General features: G+C 40.3%; 1 protein-coding gene across 2 annotated transcripts in view; it reads left to right on the forward strand.

Annotated features, from left to right (window-relative positions):
- mgmt (O-6-methylguanine-DNA methyltransferase) overlaps window positions 1-24,522 on the forward strand; it is a 282,187-nt gene that overhangs the window by 58,023 nt on the left and 199,642 nt on the right. For both annotated transcript variants that reach the window (XM_052027348.1, XM_052027349.1), the window contains exon 3: window positions 8,646-8,782. In XM_052027348.1, the coding sequence (XP_051883308.1) occupies window positions 8,646-8,782 (137 nt within the window). The remainder of the gene's footprint in view (window positions 1-8,645; window positions 8,783-24,522) is intronic.

Here is a 24,522-nt window from a genome sequence, read left to right on the forward strand (position 1 = left end):
CGGTAAATTCTGCAGGCAAAATAAGCAAAAGATAACTTTGACATTGTAAAAGTATCTGAGCAGAGATAGATGGTATCATAGGTATTAACAGGAAAGTCATAGGCTGGAAGTGAATGTGCTTCTATGGAAGCTGTAAATCTGAAGATCAGGGCCACAGGGTGACACTTTATCATCTGAATCATTTGAACTCGGGCCTTAGTTATAAGGGACTGACACTTCTTAAATGGATGAAGTACTGGGTCACTGCAATGGAGAAAAAAAAGGTACATATCTAAGATACACCTGAGTAGTATGTCAGTCTCAAGATTAGCAATCACATGGGTCATGCCTTTTTAAAAGCATGATTTATAACAAAAGCTTCAACTTACTAAACTTAATGGGAGATGTGAAAGAAAATTATTGTTTTCGATTTACTCATTTAAAGCTCTCAGTAAATAATGTGTCATTTAAGCTTTAGGCTCTCAGATGTTAAATATTTTATTTATGTGACACAAGATTATCTAGTTAAATACTCTCCAAGAGATCCTGGATTCAGGAAGCTACATCTTGGCCAGGGATAATTTGTAATTTATTATTATTTTTAAAGAAAAGCCTTCAAGAACCAATGCCTTACTTTGCTCTATCGTTTATATCTTGTAAAACTGTTCTTTTTGTGCTTTGTACTTCTTGGCTTCTGTCATGTTATTTCTGCCTGTATGATTTCATGTAATTTAATAGCAATGATGAATATTTTAAAACTGAAATTTAAAAATGCATCAAACCAGAGAAAATGCTATCATGCATACTATTTTCTGAAGAAAGAAAATAACATGATTAAAACATTTGAGAACTCTAAATGTTTATTTTGTTTGATTTTCTTTCCTCTCCAGTTCAGTGTAAAAATGTTGGTGGACTGTTTATTTCAAATAGTTACATTTAGAAAGTGTTTGCCATTTGGAGCTTTGCAAAAACAATTTTACAAATTTTTTTTTCAGAGATCATAGTGTAGAGCAATCAAATTGAACGCTAATTCAGTTATTTTGCCTCTGGTAAAACCCAGAAACGAGCCTGTGTTAATCCACGTAACCTAGCATCAATAGTTCCCTGTCTGTTTCCCATTGCTTTTGGTAAGTAGATTGTGTGCATATGCTTGAATGAAATAGTCAATGCCATTTTACTTCCTCTGAAACTGGCACTGAAAAGTTGGCACATCATGTTACAACTGTACAAGACGTTGGTGAGACCGTACTTAGAGTATTGTGTGCAATTCTGGTTGCCTAACTATAGGAAGCATGTCATTAAGCTGGAGAGGGCTCAGGAAAGATTTATAAGGATGTTACTGGGACTGGAGGGCTTGAGTTGTAAGGAGAGGATAAACTGGGACTGATTTCCCTGGAGTGTAGAAGGCTGAGGGGTGACCTTATAGAGGTATATAAAATCATGAGGGGCATAGATAAAGTGAATGGTCACGGTCTTTTTCCCATGGTAGGGGAGTCCAAATCTTAGCATAGATTTAAGGTGAGAGAAGAAAAATTTAAAGGGGACATGAGGGCAAATTTTTCACATAGGGGCTGGTGGGTATGTGGAACAAGCTGCCAGAAAAAGTGTCAAGGCATGTACAATTAAGACGTTTAAAAGGCATTTAGACAGGTACATAGATAGGAAGTGTTTAGAGGAATATGGGCCAAATGCGGGTAAATGGGACTAGTTCAGGTTGGCAACTTGGTTAGCATAGATGAGCTGGGCTGAAGGGTCTGTTTCTGTGCTGCATAACTCAATGACTCTCTGATGCTATGTGAAGGAATGTGGTTGATATACTAAACTATATGCATATGGCAATACAGTACCAAGGTATTCCCCATTTCTGCAGAAATGGGGTTGTCATAAACAATGGGTAATATAACTTGAATAGCAGAAGCAAAGCACCATTGTATGATAAATTGCTTTCACTCTACTTTGTTGGGAGTGTCCATGTTTGGGATCACTCTTGTCCATCTGATTGTAGCCAATATGGTATTGGAGATGGTTTCTCTTCCTTATTCCCTCCTATCACTTCAGGAAGTTCTCAATGAGTGCTGCTTGGTTCCTTCTCCTTAAGTATACACTGCTTAGTGGTGAAGACTGCTGGCATAGAGGTCAACCTCTGCATGTAGAGTAAGGGTCCTACTTCATTCAATGTTTTCACCAAGGAAATTTTGCTTTAATCAGCAAAGCATCACAACCCTTGATAATAGAAAAAGAAACTGCAGATGCTGAAAACCTGAAATAAAAACACAGAATGTGGGGAACACTCAGCAGGTCAGGCTGCATGTGGAAAGAGAAACAGAGTTAACGTTTCAGGTCATCAGTTGTGATGAAGCATCATGTATTTGAAATGCTAGCTCTTTTTCTCTTCCTAAAATTGCAGCTTGACTTACTAAATTTTTCCAGGATTTTCTGTTGTTATTACAAACCTCGACAACTTGAATTCTTGTTAAGAATTTATTTGTTTAACAACACAGATTTTTGAGAAAAGCAGTGTCTTTATTAATGCACATATTCCCAGCAACAGTCTGAAGATGACTATGGCACCCTACTGTTTCCATCTTGCAATCTCATTACTCTCTTGCAGCTCTATCCCAATGTATGTAATTGCAGAAGATGATTTAATAAGGGTTCTCAGTTAAAGTATTTTCTTGATAAAAACAAACTAGTAGCTGATCAAACCTACTACAATTCAAGCTTTTCTATCTGGCTAAGTCCCAAATGATTCCTCAGAACTCTTGACAACCTAACCATTTGAATATATTCTGAACCATGGCTGTCTAGTCTTACTATGATTACCTTTTCTAAGGTCATATTATACATAACAAAAAAATTGGGTAAATGACAGATATACAGTTATGTGGAAATAATGTAGAATAATGGATGGATCTCTATTGCATCTTAAATCGAAAAGAAAAACCTCCAAATTGTAAAATTCAATTGCAGTTAAGTTGCTGTCTTTCAATCCATTCTACAGCCAGTCTTCTCTCGCCATATGTTTGGCCCCTTGTTATCTCAGAGGCTTTCTTGAAAATGTATGTATACATCATCTACCACTTAGGTTTATCCACTCTTTAAAATATTTCATCAAAGAATTAATTAATGTAACTTAAATTGTCTTGATTTTAAAAGTTCATGCTAAGATGACTCTTCTGTAATATTTTCTGAGTCTGTATATTTTGTTTATTGAATAAAGATTCTGGTATCTTTCAAATGACTAATGTTAACGCAACATACCTATATCTATGGTTATAGAGTTTTGTCTTATCATCTTTTGCTTTGAAGATACAAATCACATTTGCTGTGTTCCACTCCCGTAAAATTATTCACTTCAAACCCCTACCTGCCCAAGCCCTGAACCCATATTTTTCTGTTCAAGCTCATCTTGTCCCTTGGACTCATTTCCTGTTCCCTTAACACTTTTCGCATTGAACTGCTTATAGTTCAACCTTGTTTTCTGGCCTCGTGTTTGCTGATATGGTGGCTCCGCTACCTATGTACTGATCCCTTCCTTGAAATCATCAGCCCTCCAACAGTCTTTGTTGCTGAAGCCATCCATGCAAGTTACTGCCCTTCTCCAATTGCCCTTTCCCCTCCAAAGACTTTGAATGTGTTGTGCCTCCCAAATCTGTGCCAATGTTTCCCCAAGCTTTTTGTTTTGATCCCTCCAAATTGTTTTTTTCCTCATGACATGATCAGAGCCACTAATGACCTTCTGTGTGACTTGTGGAAAAACACCCATCTGTCCATCTTCAGCGTTCTTGACTTTTCTGCTGCCTCTTATTTGCCTTTTGTTCCATTGCCTCCTACCACTGCTCGCCCAGACACCCAGTTTCATTCGTATCCATCTATTTGTGGTTTCAAATCACCCCCAGTAGTGGCTTTTCCTGCATTGGCATTTTATGTTTGGTGTCCCTCAGAGATCTGACCTTGGGTCTGACCTAGTTCTCACCTGCAAGCTGCTCCTTTGCAACATCATTTAAAAAGACAGCATCAATTTCTACATCTATACCAACAAGCTCCACCTAGTTCTACCTCATCACCATCTTCCCTTATCCTTCTAAGTTGTCAGAATGCTTATCTGCCATCCATTATGGATGAGAAAAAAAAATTCTCTATTAAATGTTGGAAAGACCAAAGCCATCGTACTTGGTCCCCATTGCAAGTTCTGTTGTTTAATTGCTGTTGGTCTTCCTGAGAGCTGTATGACTTGAACCAGATGTTCACAACTTCAGTGTCAGATTTGACTCAATAAGAATGTTGGACGTTTCTGTAACAGCATTAGAATAGTTAATTTCCAACTCGCAAGTCTTCTAACTCTATCACTACCTTTCCTCATTTGCTGTTGAAAGCCTCATCCATTCTTTGCTTGGACTTGGCTGTTCCAATATACTCCTAGCTGGTCTTCGTCATCCTTTCCTTTGTAAACCGAAGCTCATCTAAGCCTCATCATCTCTGTACTTGTTGACCTTCATTGGTTCCTGTTTAATAAAAATACTCCTTGCTTTTTAAGAATTCTGAGACAGGCTCCCTACTCTCTTTCTCCAATCTTTTCCATTTGATAACCTTCTAGGATTTCTCTCAGTTTATTCCCAGCTCTACTAATGGCAAGCATGCCTTCAGTTGCCTTAACTCAAAGCTCTGGAATTCTATTCCTAAGTCCTTCTGGCTCTCTCTCCTCCTTTTAAAAATGCTCCTTAAGATTAGTCTCTTTGACCTGGCTTTTGAACATTCCTAATTGTATCCCTGTGTGGCTCAGTATAAAATCTTGCTTGATAATGTTCATGAAGTGTCTTGGGAAGTTTTGTCTGATTGAAGGTTCTGTATAAACTAAATCTTTGTTTTCATTCTTATTACTCTTATTCATCAATTTGATTGCATGCTTGAGTTGTAGATCATTTTATGCCAAATCTGTTGCAACTAGAATTGTCCTAAAGTGACCAGAAGATGATTCTTCTGTGAAGAAAGTACAGCATGATAAGAAATTGTCTTCTCCTTATGTACCAGTGAGCAGTCTTTCAGGTTTCTGGTAAATCACCTGTTGAGCAAACTGATGTACAGAAGCTGAAATCTAAAATAAGCAACACATGAATACTAATCTACAAACAAAATCATGTTCTCATCAATTGGGAATGCATCTCAGGTTCTACTGTAACCAGTAATGGGTTACCATAGTTTCTCAGTTCCATTAAGAATGAAAGAAAAGTTGTCAAAAATGCATTATGATAATTCCACAGAAATTCTAATCAACACCAGACTGCAGCTGGTTGTCTGTAAATTTCCTAAGGCAAAGCATTTTCTGCAGCAGTAATGGGTTTGATTTTAACTTGGGAAGTTTTGGGTTGCAGGGTAGGAGGGAAAGCCCTTGACAACAACCTCATTGTCACCCTTGGCCTCCTTTAAATAATCCTGGTCAGTCATATGGCCAAAATGAATGGGAGCATAGTCAAGGCTGGTGGGTTGGAGGAAGACTCAGATCAGGAACCTCTGAACATCCCAAAGATGCAATGAAATTAGACTTCCATCTGCTGCAGCAGGAGCAGTTGGTCACTCAGTCAGTGAAGGTAAACAAAATGTCAGCAAGGGGCAGACCAATTTAATAGATAGTGGGCAGGGTGTGAAAATCAAACCCAACAGAACAAGGGTGTTGTGAACATTATCAACTATTGCTGTAGTATCTTGATACTAACTAGTGCTTTGGCATGGAAGTATTAACTCCATTCTTTCCACTATAGATCTGATGTATTAAAATATTTTATTAGAAAATTGGAATAATTATGTTGTCTTTTGTTGCTGGAAATGGATGAGAAAAGTTCAATTTCATTTTTCCACAATGCTATTAAACTTAAATTTACTCCAACTCTTCAGAATAGAAAGCAACAGCAGTTTTATTTTGAGACTGAAAAAATGAAACCAACTAAATTAAATAAAATACAGAGTTCAGGGAGTGAGCCCAAGGCAATAATTTAATCCTTGGGCTCAGTTAATATTCATAAATCACAGATGTCATCTGAACACCTTGATTTGATTATAATCTTGTTACTCTTCAATCTTAGGTGTACATTTTTCTAATATAGAATTGTGTGCCATTTATGCATGACAAGGTGCCATATTTTGATAGGAAATGAAACACGTATTTTCCCCCATTTTTCATTTAGTGACATCATCAAAAGCTTCTAAGCTGGAGCGCTTCCATATTATCTTGAATGAGAAGCCAGAATTCTAACTTTCTTACGGAGTGAGTTTCAAATGCTTAGAGAGGAGCACATTTTTCAGTGCATCACCATTGTGTTGGCTGCACTGTGATGGGTGTCCAAATTGATCACTGAAGTGGAATCCTGGGGACTCTGCAGGTTAAGTGGTATTAAAATTACTCCCATAGTTCAAATTAACTGATTAATTTTAGATCAAAGAGCAGCTTTATTTGCTGGACTTTTGCCTTCCAGAATAAGTTTGGAACGACCAAACCCCATTTCATTTAAGGTATCTTGAAGAATAGTCTAGGTTGTATGTTAATTACGTTTAATAGTATATTTTTGACCGTGTTGTGGATACAAACCTTTCTTTGCTTAAGACCCTTTCAATAGCTCTTTGCATGACCTCTTTGAATTATTTTGTACAAAGTTACATTCATTCTTAATTGGACTATCTTCATTTTGCTGTTATCCTGCATGTTTAAAGTTGCAGGCATGGGACTTTGCACCATAGTCTGCACGTTATTGATTTTCCTGTGTGGCTTAATGGTGAAAGAAATGACATTTGTGTTACAATAATCTGTATTACTGTGAAGTACAACATGCAAGAAAAAAACTGAATATTTGAAAATGAAAGACCAAGGAAAGATCATAGCCATGGTGGCATAAGCACCGTGATTTCCAACAGCCCCCAGCTAAGTCAGCTGTGCAAGTTCTTGTCAGAGGCAAAATCACAGATTTAAAAAGAGATGTGGCCAATTTAGAAGAAACATATGGAAGAATCCTCTGACTATCTGAGACTAGCAAAGGTGGTGTGGGACGAAAACCGTTAGCAAAGATAACTAGGGACAAAATTTAACGTATTAGTGAAATAGCACAGGAGATGCACGCTGCCTGACCTGTTCTACACAACCATTGATCTTAATTTTTGCAGAGTGTTTTCATTGAGTCATCTTCTTGCATCTATATTCTATATAAGTTGATAGTGAGAGTGATGGAGGGGAAGTAGGGGGAGCAGCTGCAAGTGTTGGATCAGCCCCCTAGGATTTGACTAGGTGTAGCCTCAATTTGGGTTTTATCTGCTGCAGTTCTGAGGAGAGGTGGTGGATGTACTGTGCTTAGATTTCCAGAAAGCATTTGGTAAGGTGCTACATCAAAAGTTATTTTGGAAAATAGAAGCTCATGGTGAAGCAGGTAGTATATTAGAGTGGATAGACACTTGGCTAACGGGAGACAGAGAGCAGGTATAATTTTCTGCTTGGCAAGACGTCATGGTTTGGTGCTGGAATCTCAGTTTTTTTTTACCATTTATATGAATGGCTTGGATGAAGACTCCAAAGGGATAGTTGAGAAATTTGCTGATTAAAAGGTGTTTGGTTGGTTACTGTTTTTGGGGGCTTGCTTTGTATAAATTTGCTGTGCGATTTGTAGTTTACATTTGTGACTCTATGTTAAAAAGATATCATTTTAAAGCACTATGTGAAGTCCTGATTGTGGAAGCTCATGTATAAATCTAAGCATGCCTTTCTTTTCTGTCATATGCTGGTGTGCAGTCCTTTAATCTTGCATATTATACATCCAAAGTCAATAAAGTGCTGTATAGAATTTTTCACTCCACACTCTCTACAAATCCTGCCACTCCCACTTTCTTGGCCTTTCCCTGTACCTCTGCAAATTATTTTCTTTCAAATGCCTGTCCAATTCTCTTCTGAAAGTGCTCAACGGCCAGAGCCACTGCTAAAATTAGCCCCTAGGTTTAATGGATCCCACCATAGTAGGCACTAAGGGGAGGCAGGTTAGACTTTAACATTAGGTTTACTTTCATTGATGTACTTCTAATCAATGATGGAAAATATACAGTACAGCTTTTGGCAAGGAGAGGGAATGTTTCTGGGAAACAATAGTATGTTTCCTGACTGTGAGTTACAATATTTTTGGAAGAAGAGCCAGGTATCAGCAAAAAAATTGTGTTGCTTTCCATGCCAAAGGATAACCATGAAAGCAGGACTTGTTTATCTGAAGGTTTCCCTTGTGAGCTCTGCCCACAGCTTGCCAACACTTGGCATGATGCAGTAATTGCTTTGTGAGGAAAGTGCAACCTTATCTAGCATTGCCTCATTGCTCAGTTGAACTGGAGGTAGGGAGAGAAGCAGTGGTTAGAAAATCTGGTCTTGAGAAAAATCAGGGATAAATAGAAAAAAAGAACTTCACATGACGAAAAGGTCGTACACAACTAATGCTAAATTTTAAAATAAAGTCGGTTTATCTGCCCACAATCATTGCCATCTAACCTGTTACCACCTTTAATTTTTTCTGAGTACAAGGATATTACTGAATCATAAGAACTAAAAGGATTAACGTAGTTTTGGAAATAATTAATGGCTGCTATAAGAGTGGTAGATGATGATTGCTTAACCATTTGTAAGGATTCATAATTTGTTTATGCAGGTTGCCAAGAACAACACAAATCTCTGCAAGCAAATGACAGCAATTCTGGAAAGTCCTATTGGTGCCATCCAAGTATCTGGCTGCAGAGAAGGCATTCACTCCATTCAGCTCCAGGAGAGTTTTGTACCCAAGGACAGGTGTGTAAATTATCATTGACCTTCAATCACTTAATTAATTATTGTTACGAAAAAGCACCTCACTGTGTTATAGCAGATTTGATGATGATAAAAACACCTATCAAATAATAAACCAAGAACCTTCCTTAAATTAATGAACGGTTTTTAGAGGAAAGATAATTCTCTGAAGTACTGTAAGAGGATGCTCTCATTGAAGCCTTATATTCCGTTTACTGGATGGTAGGTTTAGCCTAATATAGGCCATTCCTCAAAATAAATAAACATGTTTGTGTTGATCATTTTGAAACAGAGAAGTTTAATTTTGAGCATTAACTGAATTTTTAATGAATTTAAAGAAAAGTGCCAATATTAGAACGGCATGGCACAATCTGCTGTTACCTTTCAAATGCATAACAAAATGCAAATGAAAATGCTGAGATGTTTAATTGGATTTTGTCAATAGAAACATGGAAGCTCATTGCCAGGAATTAAATAAATAAATAAATAAATCAGTTCACTGACCTAAAACTGGGGTGAGAAAGAATTTCAAGGAATCAGTGAATGATTTCTGTAAAACTGAATGGATTAGAACTGAATGTTATGCAAGAACTTATTTGTGTGTCTTGTGTTGTATGTTGTAATTGTATTGGTGTTATGAATTGCAAAGGTGCTGTGATTTATTTTATTAAGCCTTGCTGGAAAAATAATGTCATGTAAACAGCATGTGTCATTATTGATATACTAGTCGATCACTGAGCTGAGTTAGGAAAGTGCACCAGTGAATATTGAATAGTCTTAAGTAGATTAATATTTGTGTGCCCCATTGTTAGTTTACTGAAAATGGTATTCCTGGTTAAACCTCTGCGTGATTTTCCAAATTGCACGTTAAAACCCATTAAACTCACCACAGAAGGTTAAATCATGGAATTGCCAGTACAAGTACTCTTTTAATGATACAATAAAACTCTCTGTCTAGAAAGTAAACAATTCAAATGTGGAATCTGTTTATTTCAGGCTGCAAATTGTTAAAGCTCTCAACGTAATATTTAAAGCTAAATTAAATCTCACTTTTTTTCCTTTGATTCTCAAGCCAGCCTTTCTTTCCCTCTTGTTATTTCTCTCTCTGTACCTGATTCCACACTGAATTCTAGTTCACCCTTTCTTCTCAGCCCATCTCCAGTTCATTTCTTACTCTTTCAATATAATTGGTTAACAAGATTCAGAGCTTCTATCTCTGTTGTGCACCCAAATGTTCTATTGCATTTGCTGTATATTGCCAGCTCATGCTCCCAGCCAAATTGTAGGCAAAATATTTGAAACCCAGTCTTTCACAATGCGCAAGAACAGCTGTGCCTTTCTACGATTCAATAACTGTGATACCCTTCAGTAGTTAATGCCTGTATCTGTATTATGAATCCATTGGCTGGGTAACTTCTGAGTGGTAATGTTGTCTTGCATTGAACTTTACAGCTGAAATGAAATGGAATATAGTACATGTTTCCACCTGAATAGATAGATAGGCAAATGCATTTTTGTCACAATAGATTATTGAAGTTTCCAAGCCTTCGTGTGTGAGAATAGGCTTCACAAACAATAGTGTTGGAATCAGAACGTAATGGCTGATCCCACTTGACGGCAAGCTGAATCTGATCAGTGTGTAATCTGTATTATTTGCATTTTTTTACGGAGGCAAGCCAATATCCTCGAGCCAATCACTGAAAAATCCCTTAGTAGTATAATCTGTTCCACTAATATGCATCATTTGGTACAGCAAGCTTTTTATATTTACTATTTAAGATGAAAAACAATGCCTCGGATGTGTATAATCAGCAGTTTGTTTGCAATAATTAGACTGAGTTCCTAACTGCAGTACTTTAGTATGGAGTTTATGAATGCTGTTCTTCAATTGACAGTTTTTATTATAGTACAAATACTTCAAAATTTATTATAAAGATAACTGAGAAGAATAATCTTCTGTTGTTTGGACACTTTCAAATGGACATGGGCTCCTTTTATTCATAACTTCTGGGAGAATGCAGTTAAAATTGAAATTTTGAGTTCATAAAGTTGCATTATTGAAAATGATTAGTTATAATGCACAGTTCTAAAACTAGAATTCTTGGTCCAGTACTAAGCTGTTAAATTTTATGGATTTAACACAGTTTCTAAAATAGTTACACAATTCATTATAACGGCAGACGATTATTTTAAAGATTTTTTTTGATTTCTTTAACATTAGCACTACTTCCAATGAATATACCGGCTGAATGTTTGAAATCTCAATTTATATTGGGTCTTTTTCTTTGAAAGAAGTAGTAAAGTCCATGTTCCCCTAGGTAACTGGTTGAATTATGAACAAATGTCTCCTCTTAAGGTGGTATTCTTTCAAGTATTTTGGCTAATAGCAAGAAGCAGGATCAAGCAGATGCCAGGCTCAGAAATATTGGGCAAAGCATATAATTACCATGAAAATGCACATGGATGATACTATGTGCATGGTAAAAATTGAAGCCAAATGTTAAAACATTAGACTGATGGGGCACAAATAAAAACCATATTTCAGTATGAAAATATAATGAATGATTATCTTGATTGTGGCACAGGGAGATTAGTAGGCATGCAGAGATGGGATATATATATGTGTGTATGAATATGTGTGTGTGTGTGTGTGTGTGTGTGTGTGTGTGTGTGTGTATGTATATATATATATAATTTTTTCTCACAATACGGGAGGCCATTCAACCCATTGAGTGTATGCTGGCTCTCAGAGCAATCTCATCATTCCCCTACCCCCAACTATTTCCCTGTTTTGTATTCTCTCTAATGTGTCCATTAACTCCCTCCTGAGTCACTTTTGGTTAAGTACCTGAAGCAAGCTGGCGCTTGATAACAATTTAGAGCCAATCAAAATGAATGAGACAGAAGAAGGACATTTGGCCTATCATGTCTGTGCTGGTCAGAAAAAAGAGCTGCCCAGTCTAATCCCACCTTTCAGCACCAGGTTTCTAGTCCTGCAGGCCATAGCCCCTCAAGTAATTTTCAAATGTGGTGATCGTTTTTCTCTCTCTGCATGGCCTTCAGGCAGTGATTTGAAGATCCCTATCACCTTCTGGTTGAAAACATATTTCCTCATCTCTAATTCATGGACCAATTACTTTAAATTAATGACCCTCATTTTTGACCCCTTCTGCTGAGGGTATTAGCCCTTTCAATTTACTCTATCTCTGCCTTTTGTAATTTTACACACCTCCCTTCAGTCTCCTTGGTTCTGGGAATAAAAGAACCTTAGCTTATCCCATCCATCCTCAAAGATAAAAATTTTACAGTCCTGGCAAAATCCTGGTAAATCTCCCCTGCACTACCTCCAACATTCACATCTTTCCAGTGACCAGAACTGTACTCAAACAGTGGTTCAGCAGTTCAAGTATAACCTCTCTGTTCTTGTATTTTATGCCTCAACTAATAAAGGAAAGCATCCTTAATATTGTTTTAACTATTTTATTGACCCGTCCTACTACTGTTAAGGATCTGTGAACATACATTCCCATGGTGCCTCTGTTCCTCCACACCATTTGATATCCGCCCAGGTTGCACTTCCCCCAAATACATTACTTGGCATTTCTTTTTGATTAAATTCCATTTCCCATTTTTCTGCCAAATTAACCAGATCATCCATATCTTCTTGCAGTTTAAAATTTTTCTCCTTATTGTCAATCACATGGCCAACTTTTGTATCATCTGCAAGCTTACTTTTCATGCCTCCTACACTGAATTCTAATTCATTAGTGTACATTGCAAAAAGGAAGGAATTGAAAATCAGCTTGGTGGAACCCATATAGAACATGACTGAAATTGTTGTAAAACCTTTCTTTACCTTGCAATGACACATAACTCTCACAGATTGTCGTGGAGCTGAAGAAAGTGTACTGCCTTTTATTGTAAGTGAACCCTCCTCCTGGCATTTAAGCCTATGGTCACTTTGGGGTAGATGTTCCACCTGGGTTCCAGGGCTTCTGATGAACCTACTTCCATTTCTGCATGGAAGGTGCAAAATCTGGCGCTGGTTTAATCTGGCAGTGACATGTCCTGTTATACTGCCCATGTTGCTGGCTGCTTCTGAGCTGTGTCAGTATTCCCTGTGGCAGCACACATTTCCCAGCTCTTACATTGGGAATTCTGCCCACTGAGCCTAAATTGGCACAAGGACAGTGAGCGAACCCATTGAAATGAATGGGAGAATGGTAGGCAGACCTTATTTGATTTAATTAAGTTAGTTGAAGTGTATTTCAGTTGGTTTAAATATTTTTACAGGAAGTGGTTGAGGCTGGTACAATTACAAGGTCTAAGAGACATCTGGACAGGTACATGGATAGGAAAGGTTTTGAGGGATTTGGGCCAAACATAGGCAAATGGGACTAGCTCAGGTAGGCAACTTGGTCAGCATGGACAAGTTGGGCTGAAAGGCCTGTTTCTGTGCTGTATAACTCTATGACTCTAGTAAAGTTCTACTAATCTGGCACGCTCACGAATTTGGTGTTGTCAGACTAGCAGATTTTCTGAACCATCAGATTTTATTCTAATAGTAGTCCAACACAGGTATAATTCACTTTTTTAAAAAATTTTGTACAGTAGAAAATTTTTCAGTGAATCTGGTAAATTTAAAAGAAGCGTGGGGAAACAAGGCCCTGGTAAATTTAAAAGAAGCGTGGGAAACAGAACCAGTTGATTTTTGGAAACCGCGGCCCCAGTGAGTGATCAGGGAGCACGGAAACTGGGGACCCGGTGAACGATCAGGGAGCACGGAAACTGGGGACCCGGTGAACGATCAGGGAGCACGGAAACTGGGGACCCGGTGAGTGGTCAGGGAGCACGGAAACTGGGGACCCAGTGAGTGGTCAGGGAGCACAGGAACTGAGGCCCCGGTGAGTGGTCAGGGAGCACAGGAACTGAGGCCCCGGTGAGTGGTCAGGGAGCACAGGAACTGAGGCCCTGGTGAGTGGTCAGGGAGCACAGGAACTGAGGCCCCGGTGAGTGGTCAGGGAGCACAGGAACTGAGGCCCCAGTGAGTGGTCAGGGAGCAAAGGAACTGAGGCCCCAGTGAGTAGTCAGGGAGCAAAGGAACTGAGGCCCCAGTGAGTGGTCAGGGAGCACAGGAACTGAGGCTCCAGTGAGTGGTCAGGGAGTGCTGCAAACATCACCTGGTGAGTCAGATTTTGAACCACCACCATTTCTGAATCGTCAGATAGCGGATTATTGGAGTTTTACTGTAATTTTTTTTGTTTTTTTTCCTTTTATTTAGAGATTGAATTAAAAACAGACATCTTCTTTTCGTTGTTTTCGGTCCTTAGATTTAGAATGTTGGAGAATATTACCTTTAAATTTCAGCATCAGCTTTGACAGCTGGAAGGGCTTTAGCTGGAGCGTCACCGGCTGCCAAAACCATTGTGTGAGAGGAGCTGGCCACTTACACTGGGAGAGGTCCTGTGCTGTGCCACACTGCAGTCCCAACCGGACCTGCATCATACTGATGGAAACAGTGTCACCGCTGTACCCTCAGGTTATCAGGTCAAATATAGGCATAGAAACCTCTTTCTGATTACCACATGTTGTCCTCCCTCTGCTGGTGAAGCTGAACTTCAATGTTGAACAAAACTTGGAAGAAGCAATGAGAGAAGCAAGAATGTAGGGAATGTCAATATCCATCACTAATAGTGGCTTGGCAACATCAGCACTGACCGAGTTGCTGGAGGAATAACTGCAGACTGGGTCTGCAGCAGGTAGTGAGTGAAACAACACGAGGGGTAATTTTATTTGACCTTGGCCTCATTAATCTACTGATCCCAGGTATACCTATTCATGTTGGCCTTAAACTTACCAGGAGCTTGTTTCCTGCATGGTAGTACCCACTGCACAACCTTTGCAGAGACAAAGTCCTGTCTCCACACTGAGCACGATTGTGTTACAATTATGCTAAAGAGGATAGACTCTGAACAGAACATAAGAAATAGGAGCAGGAGTAAGTCATCTGGCCCGTCGAGCCTGCTCCGCCATTCAATAAGATCATGGCTGATCTGGCCATGGACTCAGATCCACCTACTTGCTTTTTCCCCATAACCCTTAATTCCCCCACTATGCAAAAATTCTAACTGTGTCTTAAATATATTTAATGAGGTAGCCACTACTGCTTCCCTAGATAGAGAATTCCACAGATTCACTCCTCTCTGGGAAAAGCTCTCCTCATCTCTGTCCTAAATCTATTCCCCGAATCTTGAGGCAATGTCCCCTAGTTCTAGTCTCACCTACCAGTGGAAACAACCTTCCTGCATCTATCTTATCTATCCCTTTTATAATTTTATATGTTTCTATAAGATCCCCTCTCATTCTTCTGAATTCCAATGAGTATAGTCCCAGGTGACTCAATCTCTCCTCATAGGCTAACCCCCTCATCTCTGGAATCAACCTGGTGAACCTCCTCTGCATCACCTCCAAAGCCAGTATATCCTTACTCTAGTAAGAAAACCAGAACTGCACACAGTACTCCAGGTATGGCCTCACCAATGCCCTGTACAGTTGCAGCATAAGCTCCCTGCTCTTAAATTCAATCCCTCTAGCGATGAAGGACAATATTCTATTTGTTGCCTTGATAACCTGTTGCACCTGCAAACCAACCTTTTGTGATTCGTGCACAAGCACTCCCAAGTCCCTCTGCACAACAGCATGCTGCAATCTTTCACCATTTAAATAATAATCTGATCTTCTATTTTCCTCGCACTTACCAACATTGACCTCCATCTGCCAGACCCTTGTCCACTCACTTAACCTAAAATATATCTCTGCACACTCTCCGCATCCTCTGTACAATTTGCTTTTCCACTCAATTTAGTGTCATCAGCAAACTCAGATACGCTACATTGGGTCCCCTCTTCCAAATCTTTAATGTATATCGTGAACAGTTGTGGGTCCACCACCAACCCCTGCGGCACCCCTCTCACCGCTGCTTGCCACCCAGAGAAACACCCACTTTTCCAAACTCTCTGCCTTGTATTGGTTAATCAATCCTCTATCCATGCTAATATCTTACCCCCAAAGCCATGCATCCTTATCTTGTGGATAAGTCTTTTATGCAGCACCTTATTGAACGCCTTCTGGAAATCCATGTGTACAACATCCACCTGTTCCCCTCTATCCACTGCACTCTTTATATCCTCAAAGAACTCCAGTAAGTTTGTCAAATGGGACCTGTCCTTCCTGAATTCATGCCGTGTCTGCCTGATGGAACCACTTCTATCCAGATGTCTCACTATTTTTACCTTAATGATATCTTCAAGCATTTTCCCGACTACAGATGTTAAGCTAACTGGCCGATAGTTACCTGCCTTTTGCCTACATCCTTTTTTAAACAGTGGTGTGACATTCGCTGTCTTCCAATCTGCTGGGACCTGCCCAGAATCCAGGGAATTTTGGTAAATTATCACAAGTGCCTCTACTATAACTTACGCCATTTCTTTCAGTACCGTGGGATGCATCCTATCAGGTCCAGGGGACTTGTCTACCTTTAGGCCCACTAGTTTGCTCATCACTACCTCTTTAGTGACAGTGATTGTATCGAGATCCTCACCTCCCATCGTCTCCATAACATCTCTCTTTGTCATGTTAGATGTGTCCTTCACCATGAAGACCGACACAAAATAGTCGTTCAAAGCCTCGGCCATTTCCATAAAGCAACAAACAATCTGCTGGAGAAACTCGGCGGGTCGAGCAGCATCTGTGGGAGGAAGGAAGTTGTCAACATTTCAGGTTGAAACCCTGCATCAGGATTTCTTTCCTCCCACACATTCTACCGGACCTGCTGAGTTCCTCCAGCAGATTGTGAGTTGCTCCAGATTCCAGCATCTGCAATCAATAGTGTCTAGACTCTGAACAGAACTGGGAACTCAGAATTGAGCATCCATGAGGTGCTATGAATTATCAGCAGCAGAAATGTACACTACCACAATCTACAACCCTGTGGCCTAGCATATCTCCCACTCTGCCATCACCATCAATCCAGGGATTAACCTAGTTCACTGACGAATCCAGAAGGGTATACCAGAAGCAGCACCAGGCAGACCTAAAAGTAAAAAGCCAACTCTGAAGCTGCAATACAGGATGAACTGTGTCATACTCTGCAAAAGCAGCATGCGATATACAGAGCTAAGCGATCTCACCTCCAACAGATCAAACCTCTGCGGTTCTGCCACCTCTAGTTGAGAATGTGGAGGGCAATTAAACAACTAACCGGAGGAGGAGGCTCCAAGAACAACACCATTACCTTAAGGCTTTTCTAATTATCCAGTGCAGCCTCTTGTGGAGTATCATTGAAAAACGATGTGGTTGGGTTGTGGGATGTTCACCTGCCTGTTTTCTCTGTGGACTTAACCTCACTTATTCTCAGTTCTCACTGCATGCAGCTTTTACAGAAACTGTGGCTGCGAAGGGACTTTGTGTGGGTGTGCAGAGTTTTCGGGGAGATGGTGTGCTGTTGTGAGGGTAGTGGTAATAAGTAGCAATTCTAATGATTAATTTTAACTGCATACCCCATTCATGGTAGGAAGGTGCCACCCTTCCTAAGTGGGAAGGATAAGCCCACTTGCCTCTGGAGGCTTTTGTCAGGCATGAAAGCACCATTAGAAGGAAGACTGTGTTCATCTCCTGAATGTTGTTTTAATATTCTGCTGAAAAGGAATGTTTGTGAGATCTTAATTGGAAGTAAGCCAGTTAAATCTTGTGACACCTCCTTTGAGAAAGGAGATGAAAAGAGTTCAAGGACAAACATTTTCATTCTGATAAAGGGGGTGATGACTGTGAAGGCTGGGAGAGAGGGGTTTGAGTTTATCAATTGTGTGAAGATCTGTGTTCAACGATCACACCAGAGTAGCAAATGTGATTTTACGTCCAGTAGGGTTTCTTTTTACTATTGTAGGTTCTCAGCTTCATAAGAGAAATTGGACGTACATGCACAACACGTTTCCTCTCTCAGTTGCTCAAAGGGCTTTCCAGAGAGTAGCTACTACTTTTTGTATTTTTTTAAAAAGGTATTTATCTTCTCCAAACTCTCTAAGTTATTTGTGTGACCTTATAGCCTCTGTAAGCTCTCCTTCCAGTTTCCCTGTTGGGTATTACCCAATAACTGCTCATGTACTGCAGATGTCTACATGCCTGCCATAGGATAGAGCCTGGCTACTCCACTCAAGCCCATTGGCACCAAATGATGTTTGTAAAGTCTGGGCTGGGCTGGCTCAGTACTGATGGCTTGGTGCTGAGTTCTCTGTCACTGTACAGACACTGCAAAGTAATTTTTCTCGAGATTCTTGGAATGGGAGTCTCCAGATGGGCTCTGGGAAGAGGTGCTCAATGGGGCAGGTAAGATCGGGGTTTGAGAAGCCTATGGGATGGAGAGCTGGGGAGTTTGATTGGAAGAGAAGAATGAACAGAAGGAATTGTGCTAAAGGATTTTGCAAGGGGACATAGGTTTAACATTTGGACACATACAGGGTCTCTGCAAAGCTATATTGAATGGGGCTGGGTTGGGACTCTAGAAAATACTTTAGAGATGATTATATTTGTGGTGATGGTTGGGTATGAAAACAACTGTAATTTCTGGAGCTTGGGTAGAGTTGGACGGGCATCCTGCTGATGGGAATGAGTTTCTGTGGTAGAGGGAATGCAACAAAAATTCACCAGACTTCTTCTTGGGATGGAGAAGTGATTGAGAAGATTACTCCTGTATTCTCCAGAGATTAGAAAAATAAGACATAATCTTTCACAGATGAACCATAGAACACCACAACATAGAAAACAGGCCATACGACCCTTCTAGTCTGTGCCAAAACGTTATTCCGCTAGTCCCACTTACCTGCACCCAGTCCATAACCCTCCAGACCTCTCTCGTCCATGTATCTATCCAATTTATTCCTAAAGCTTAAGAGTGAGCCCGCATTTACTACATCAGATGGCAGCCCATTCCACACTCCCACCACTCTCTGAGTGAAGAAGCTCCCCCTAATGTTCCCCCTAAACCTTTCCCCTTTCACCCTAAAGCCACATCCTCTCGTACTTATCTCTCCTAATCTAGGTGGAAAGAGCCTACGTGCATTAACTCTGTCTATGCCCCTCATAATTTTGTAAACCTCTATCAAATCTCCCCTCATTCTTCTATGGTCCAAGGAATAAAGTCCTAACCTGTTCAATCTTTCCCTGTAACTCAACTCCTGAAGACCCAGCAACATTCTAGTAAATCTCCTCTGCACTCTTTCAATCTTACTGATATCCTTCCTATAGTTAGGTGACCAGAACTGCACACAATACTCCAAATTTGGCCTCACCAGTGACTTACACAACCTCACCATAACATCCCAACTCCTATACTCAATACTTTGATTTAAGAATGCCAGGATGCCAAAAGCCTTTTTTTACAACCCTGTCTACCTGTGATGCCACTTCCAGGGAATTATGTATCTGAACTCCCAGATCCCTTTGTTCCTCCGCACTCCTCAGTGCCCTACCATTTACTGTGTATGTCCTACCTTGATTTGTCCTTCCAAAATGCAACACCTCACACTTGTCTGCATTAAATTCCATCTGCCATTTTCTGGCCCATTCTTCCAGTTGGTTCAGATCCCTCTGCAAGCTTTGAAATCCTTCCTCGCTGTCCACTACGCCTCCAATCTTAGTGTCATCAGCAAACTTGCTGATCCAATTTATCACATTATCTTCTAGATCATTGATATAGACAACAAACAACAATGGCCCCAGCACCGATCCCTGGGGCACACCACTAGTCACAGGCCTCCAGTCTGAGAAACAATCATCCACTACCACTCTCTGTCTTCTCCCACACAGCCAATTTCGAATCCAGTTTACAACCTTTCCATGGATACCTAGTGACTGAACCTTATGAACTAACCTCCCATGTGGGACCTTGTCAAAGGCCTTACTAAAGTCCATGTAGACAACATCCACAGCCTTTCCTTCATCTACTTTCTTGGTAACCTCCTCAAAAAAACTCTACAAGATTCATTAAACACGATCTACCACGCACAAAGCCATGCTGACTATCCTTAATCAGCCCTTGGCTATCCAAATACTTGTATATCCAATCTTTCAGAACACCTTCCAAAAATTTACCTACTACTGATGTCAGACTCACTGGCCTGTAATTACCTGGTTTACTTTTAGAGTCTTTTTTAAACAATGGAACAACATGAGCTACCCTCCAGTCCTCCGGCACCGCACCCGTGGCTAAGGACATTTTAAATATATCTGCCAGGACCCCTGCAATTTCTACACTAGTCTCTCTCAAGGTCTGAGGAAATATCTTGGTAGGCCGGGGGGATTTATCTACCTTTATTCGCTGTAAAGCAGCAAGCACCTCCTCCTCTTTAATCTCTATATGTTCCATGACCCTACTGCTTGTTTCCCTTCCTTGCATATCCTCTATGCCCGTTTTCTGAGTAAATACTAATGCAAAAAACTGTTTAAGATCTCCCCCATCCACACATAGACATCCACTCTGATCTTCTAGGGGACCAATTTTGTCCCTTACTATCCTTTTACTTTTCATATACTTGTAGAAACCCTTTGGGTTTACCTTTACATTATCTGCCAAAGCAACCTCATGTCATCTCTTTGCCTTCCTGATTTCCTTTTTTAGTATTTCCTTACATTTTCTATACTCTTCAAGTACCTCATTTGTTCCTAGTTGCCTATACCTGCTATACACCTCTCTCTTTTTCTTAACCAGAGCACCCATATCTTTTGAAAACCAAGGTTCCCTATGCTTGTTAACTTTGCCTTTAATCCTGGCAGGAACGTGCAAACTCTGCACTCTCAAAATTTCACCTTTGAAGGCCTTCCACTTACTGAACACATCCTTGCCAGAAAACAACTAATCCCAATCCACTTTTCCTAGATCCTTTCTCATTTCCACAGAATTGGCCTTTCTCCAATTTAGAACCTCAACTCGAGGACCAGACCTATCCTTATCCATAATTAACTTGAAACTAATGACATTATGGTCACTGGACCCAAAATGCTCACCTACGCATACTTCTGTCACCTGACCTGTCTGGTTCCCTAATAGGAGATCAAGTATTGCATTCTCTCTCGTTGGTACCTCTATATATTGATTTAGAAAACTTTCCTGAACACATTTGACAAATTCTAAGCCATTCAGCCCTTTCACAGTGTGGGAGTCCCAGTCAATATGTGGAAAGTTAAAATCCCCCACTATGACTACTTTCTGTTTCTTACATCGGTCTGCTATCTCACGACAGATTTGTTCCTCCAATTCTCTCTGACTGTTGGGCAGTCTATAATACAACCCTATTAGTGTGGCCATACCTTTCCTGTTCCTCAGCTCCACCCATATGGCCTCTGTAGACAAGCTCTCCGGGCTGTCCTGTCTCCGCACAGCTGTGATATTTTCCCTGACTAGTAACGCCACTCCTCCCCCTTTCGTCCCTCCACCTCCTATCACATCTGAAACAACGGAATCCTGGAACATTAAGCTGCAAGTCCTGCAGTCTTGCCCCTCCTGCAACCAGGTGTCACTAATAGCAATAATGTCATAATCCCATGTGCCAATCCACGCCCTAAACTCATCTGCCTTACCTACAATACTCCTTGCATTGAAATAATGCACCTTAGAACATTTCTATCACGTACAAACCTTTGATTTCTGTCTATACCTGCAGTCCTCGCATGACCATTTTCCTCCTCCACCTCAATATCTGCTCTAGCACTCCGGTTCCCCTCCCCTTGCAAATCTAGTTTAAACCCCCCGGAGCAGCACTAGCAAACCTACTCGCAAGTATGTTAGTCCCCCTCCAGTTCAGGTGCAAACCGTCCTGTCAGAACAGGTCCCACCTTCCCTGGAACAAGGCCCAATTGTCTAGGAACATGAAGCCCTCCCTCCTGCACCATCTTCTTAGCCACGTATTTAGCTGCATGATCCTCCTATTTCTAGCCTCACTAGCACGTGGCACGGGTAGCAATCCTGAGATTGCAACCCTGGAGGTCCTTTCCTTCAACTTTGCACCTAATTCTCTAAATTATCTCTGCAGGACCTCCTCCAAATCTCATTGAAAACTTATTATAGGGCTCAAAAGGAGGAATCTATGACCATGATCTCAGAATTAAGGGCCAGGCCATTTAGGACTGAGGTGAGGAGAAGTTTCTGTACAGAGTTTGGTAAATTTTTGCAATGTCCTTCCTCGAGAGGGTTATGGAGTCATACAGCACAGAAATGGGCGCTTCAGCCCAATTTGTCCATGCAGACCAAGATGCCTATCTAAACTAGTCCCATTTGCCTGCATTTGACCCATATCCCTCTAAAACTTTCCGATCCATGTACCTGTCCAAATGTGTTTTAAATGTTGCCATTGTATCTGCCTCAACCACTTCATCTGGCAGCTCATTCCATATATGTACCACACTCTGTGTGGAAAAAGTTGCCCCTCACGTTCCTAATAAATCTTTCCCCTCTCACCTTAATTCTATGCCCTCTAGTTCCTGATTCCCCATCACTGGAGGAAAAAGACTGTGCATGTTTGTGGAGCTTCAGTTGTTGTGTTCATTGAGAACATTGATATCTGGATTTTAAGGGAATCATGGAATATTGAGATAGTGAAGGAAAATAGACCTAAGGTCGAGGAATCATCCATGATTGTCGTGAATGAGAAAGCAGATTTGAAAGGCCAAATGCCCTATCGTGCTGCTAATTCTTATGATCTTATCAATTTGACTGTGATTGGGTCAAGTTTGGTTCAGATTTTAATTTTGTGCCCAAGCAGATAACTGCAGCAGGGTACTGTCTTCCCCCGCAGCTTGCTTGCAAAGTGAAACTCGAGCATGAATGTGGTTCCAAACCACTGAATGCTGTACTAGGAGGGCACAGCTCCTGATGTTTGGTTGACTCAATCCTAAAACCGACATTTACCCTTTTTAAAATATCTCTGCGACCGGAAACTGGAAAACTCAGGACTCCAAGTGAGTATCGTCCTGAGCCATTTGAGCAAGGAGCTGATGGTAACGTGGAAATCTTATTCAAAAATCTGTTGCATTCCATCCCGATTGTTTTCTTACATCCTTTGCTTCTGGTCCTGTATTGCATGAATATATTCATATAAAGAAATAGTTTCCAGGTTCCAACGTATCTGGTTTCAACCAGCTGTTCCATTACATGGTAATTTGATGCAGTCAGAAGTAAAGAGAGGTAAGTATTGGCAAGAGTTATGTAAGATGGATAAGTTTTGCTGCCTTTAATCTGTAGGAGATTCTGATTTATCCCAGATTTGATTTGGGACTGGCAGCTGATCAGTAGAAGTCTCCTTGTTGGTCAGGATGACATGATCTGTTAACATATGTGTCACAGGGTAGCAAGTTACCTGAAGGGATTTGATGATGGAGCCCAGGATCAAATCAGAGGGACCTGTTTAGATAGGTGAGGAGGAATCCCTCAGGGATATATTGTGACTAGCTTTTAACAGGTAAGACAGAAGAGAGACTACTGACATGGATGATAAAAGTGAGATAATAATGGAGAGATTAAATAACATTTGAGCAAGTGGCACCATTAAGGAAGATGGGTGACATAATCTCTGGTAACCATCACCAAATATGGAGCTGGTGATGTTGCCATGTCTGCTTTCTCCTATGGCCTGGACATAGTGGCGGAAGCAGGGATATTCTGTGTGCTGAAAAATGCAAAGCTGGATACAGTAGTAATTTGTAAAGAAGAGGGCTTGAATCAGACCTTTTTATAATGGTTCTGCATTATTGTGGGCACCCTATGGAACAATGCTAGAACAATGCAGTGAATACAATTAGAATATATATATATATAATTAGTTTCATCAATAAATGAATAAAATGTAAGGATGTGGGCAACTTTCATGTGCAATGATTTTGTTCTAATCAAAATTATGTTAAATTTATAATCAAATTGATCTGCAAGGTGGTGCTTAGAGAACGCAAGGTCTGACTTTTAAAGATACAAAGTTTAGCTGTAGATAAATGAAAGTTTTGACGACGTTGGTGTCAAAAATGATACTAAAAAGCAGCGGAAGTTGTCATAAACCATGGAATAGGAAGAGAAAATAATACAGTTAATCAAAAATGTGTCAGACAAAGATAGGAGAATAATTAATGGTGATTTTTAATTACAACAATTTGCATATATAAAGGTGCTGAAGGCGCCAATGTAATACATTAGAGGCATAATTTTAACCCTTCTCACTTAGAGGAAAGTGCAGTTAGAATTGTTGTTAACTCGCTCTTGCAGGAGGTTTTCAACGCACTCAATTCTTGTCTCTAAACATCCACTTTTAAATATTCAGAACCACTAAGGATTGGGGGAAAGGATCCCAGGCCAGAAAAAGCCCAATCTGTTAATTTTTAATATTTTATATTTTCCTTTCCTATGCATGTGGGTTTCCAGACCACAAAACAAACCAAAGTACTCACCCTCTCTATGAATATTTGGGCTGGAGGTTTTGAGTAAAGAGGAAAGTGGAAAGTTTAGTTTCACAGCATCTTCGTCACTGTTCGTATTTGAGCCTGTGCAGTGATTGAGGACTGACTATATGTTCTGTGGAAAGAGAAATAACAGTCAAATCTGATCCTCTACTCTCCCAGTACTCCCACTATTGGCCTAGTTGAGGGCACTAAACTCAGCCCAGACCTTAGATTAGATAGTGGGACTTTGCCATCCAGTGTCATGC

Source organism: Pristis pectinata, chromosome 12 (genome assembly GCF_009764475.1).
Source record: "Pristis pectinata isolate sPriPec2 chromosome 12, sPriPec2.1.pri, whole genome shotgun sequence".
In the NCBI taxonomy this organism is placed as follows: domain Eukaryota; kingdom Metazoa; phylum Chordata; class Chondrichthyes; order Rhinopristiformes; family Pristidae; genus Pristis; species Pristis pectinata.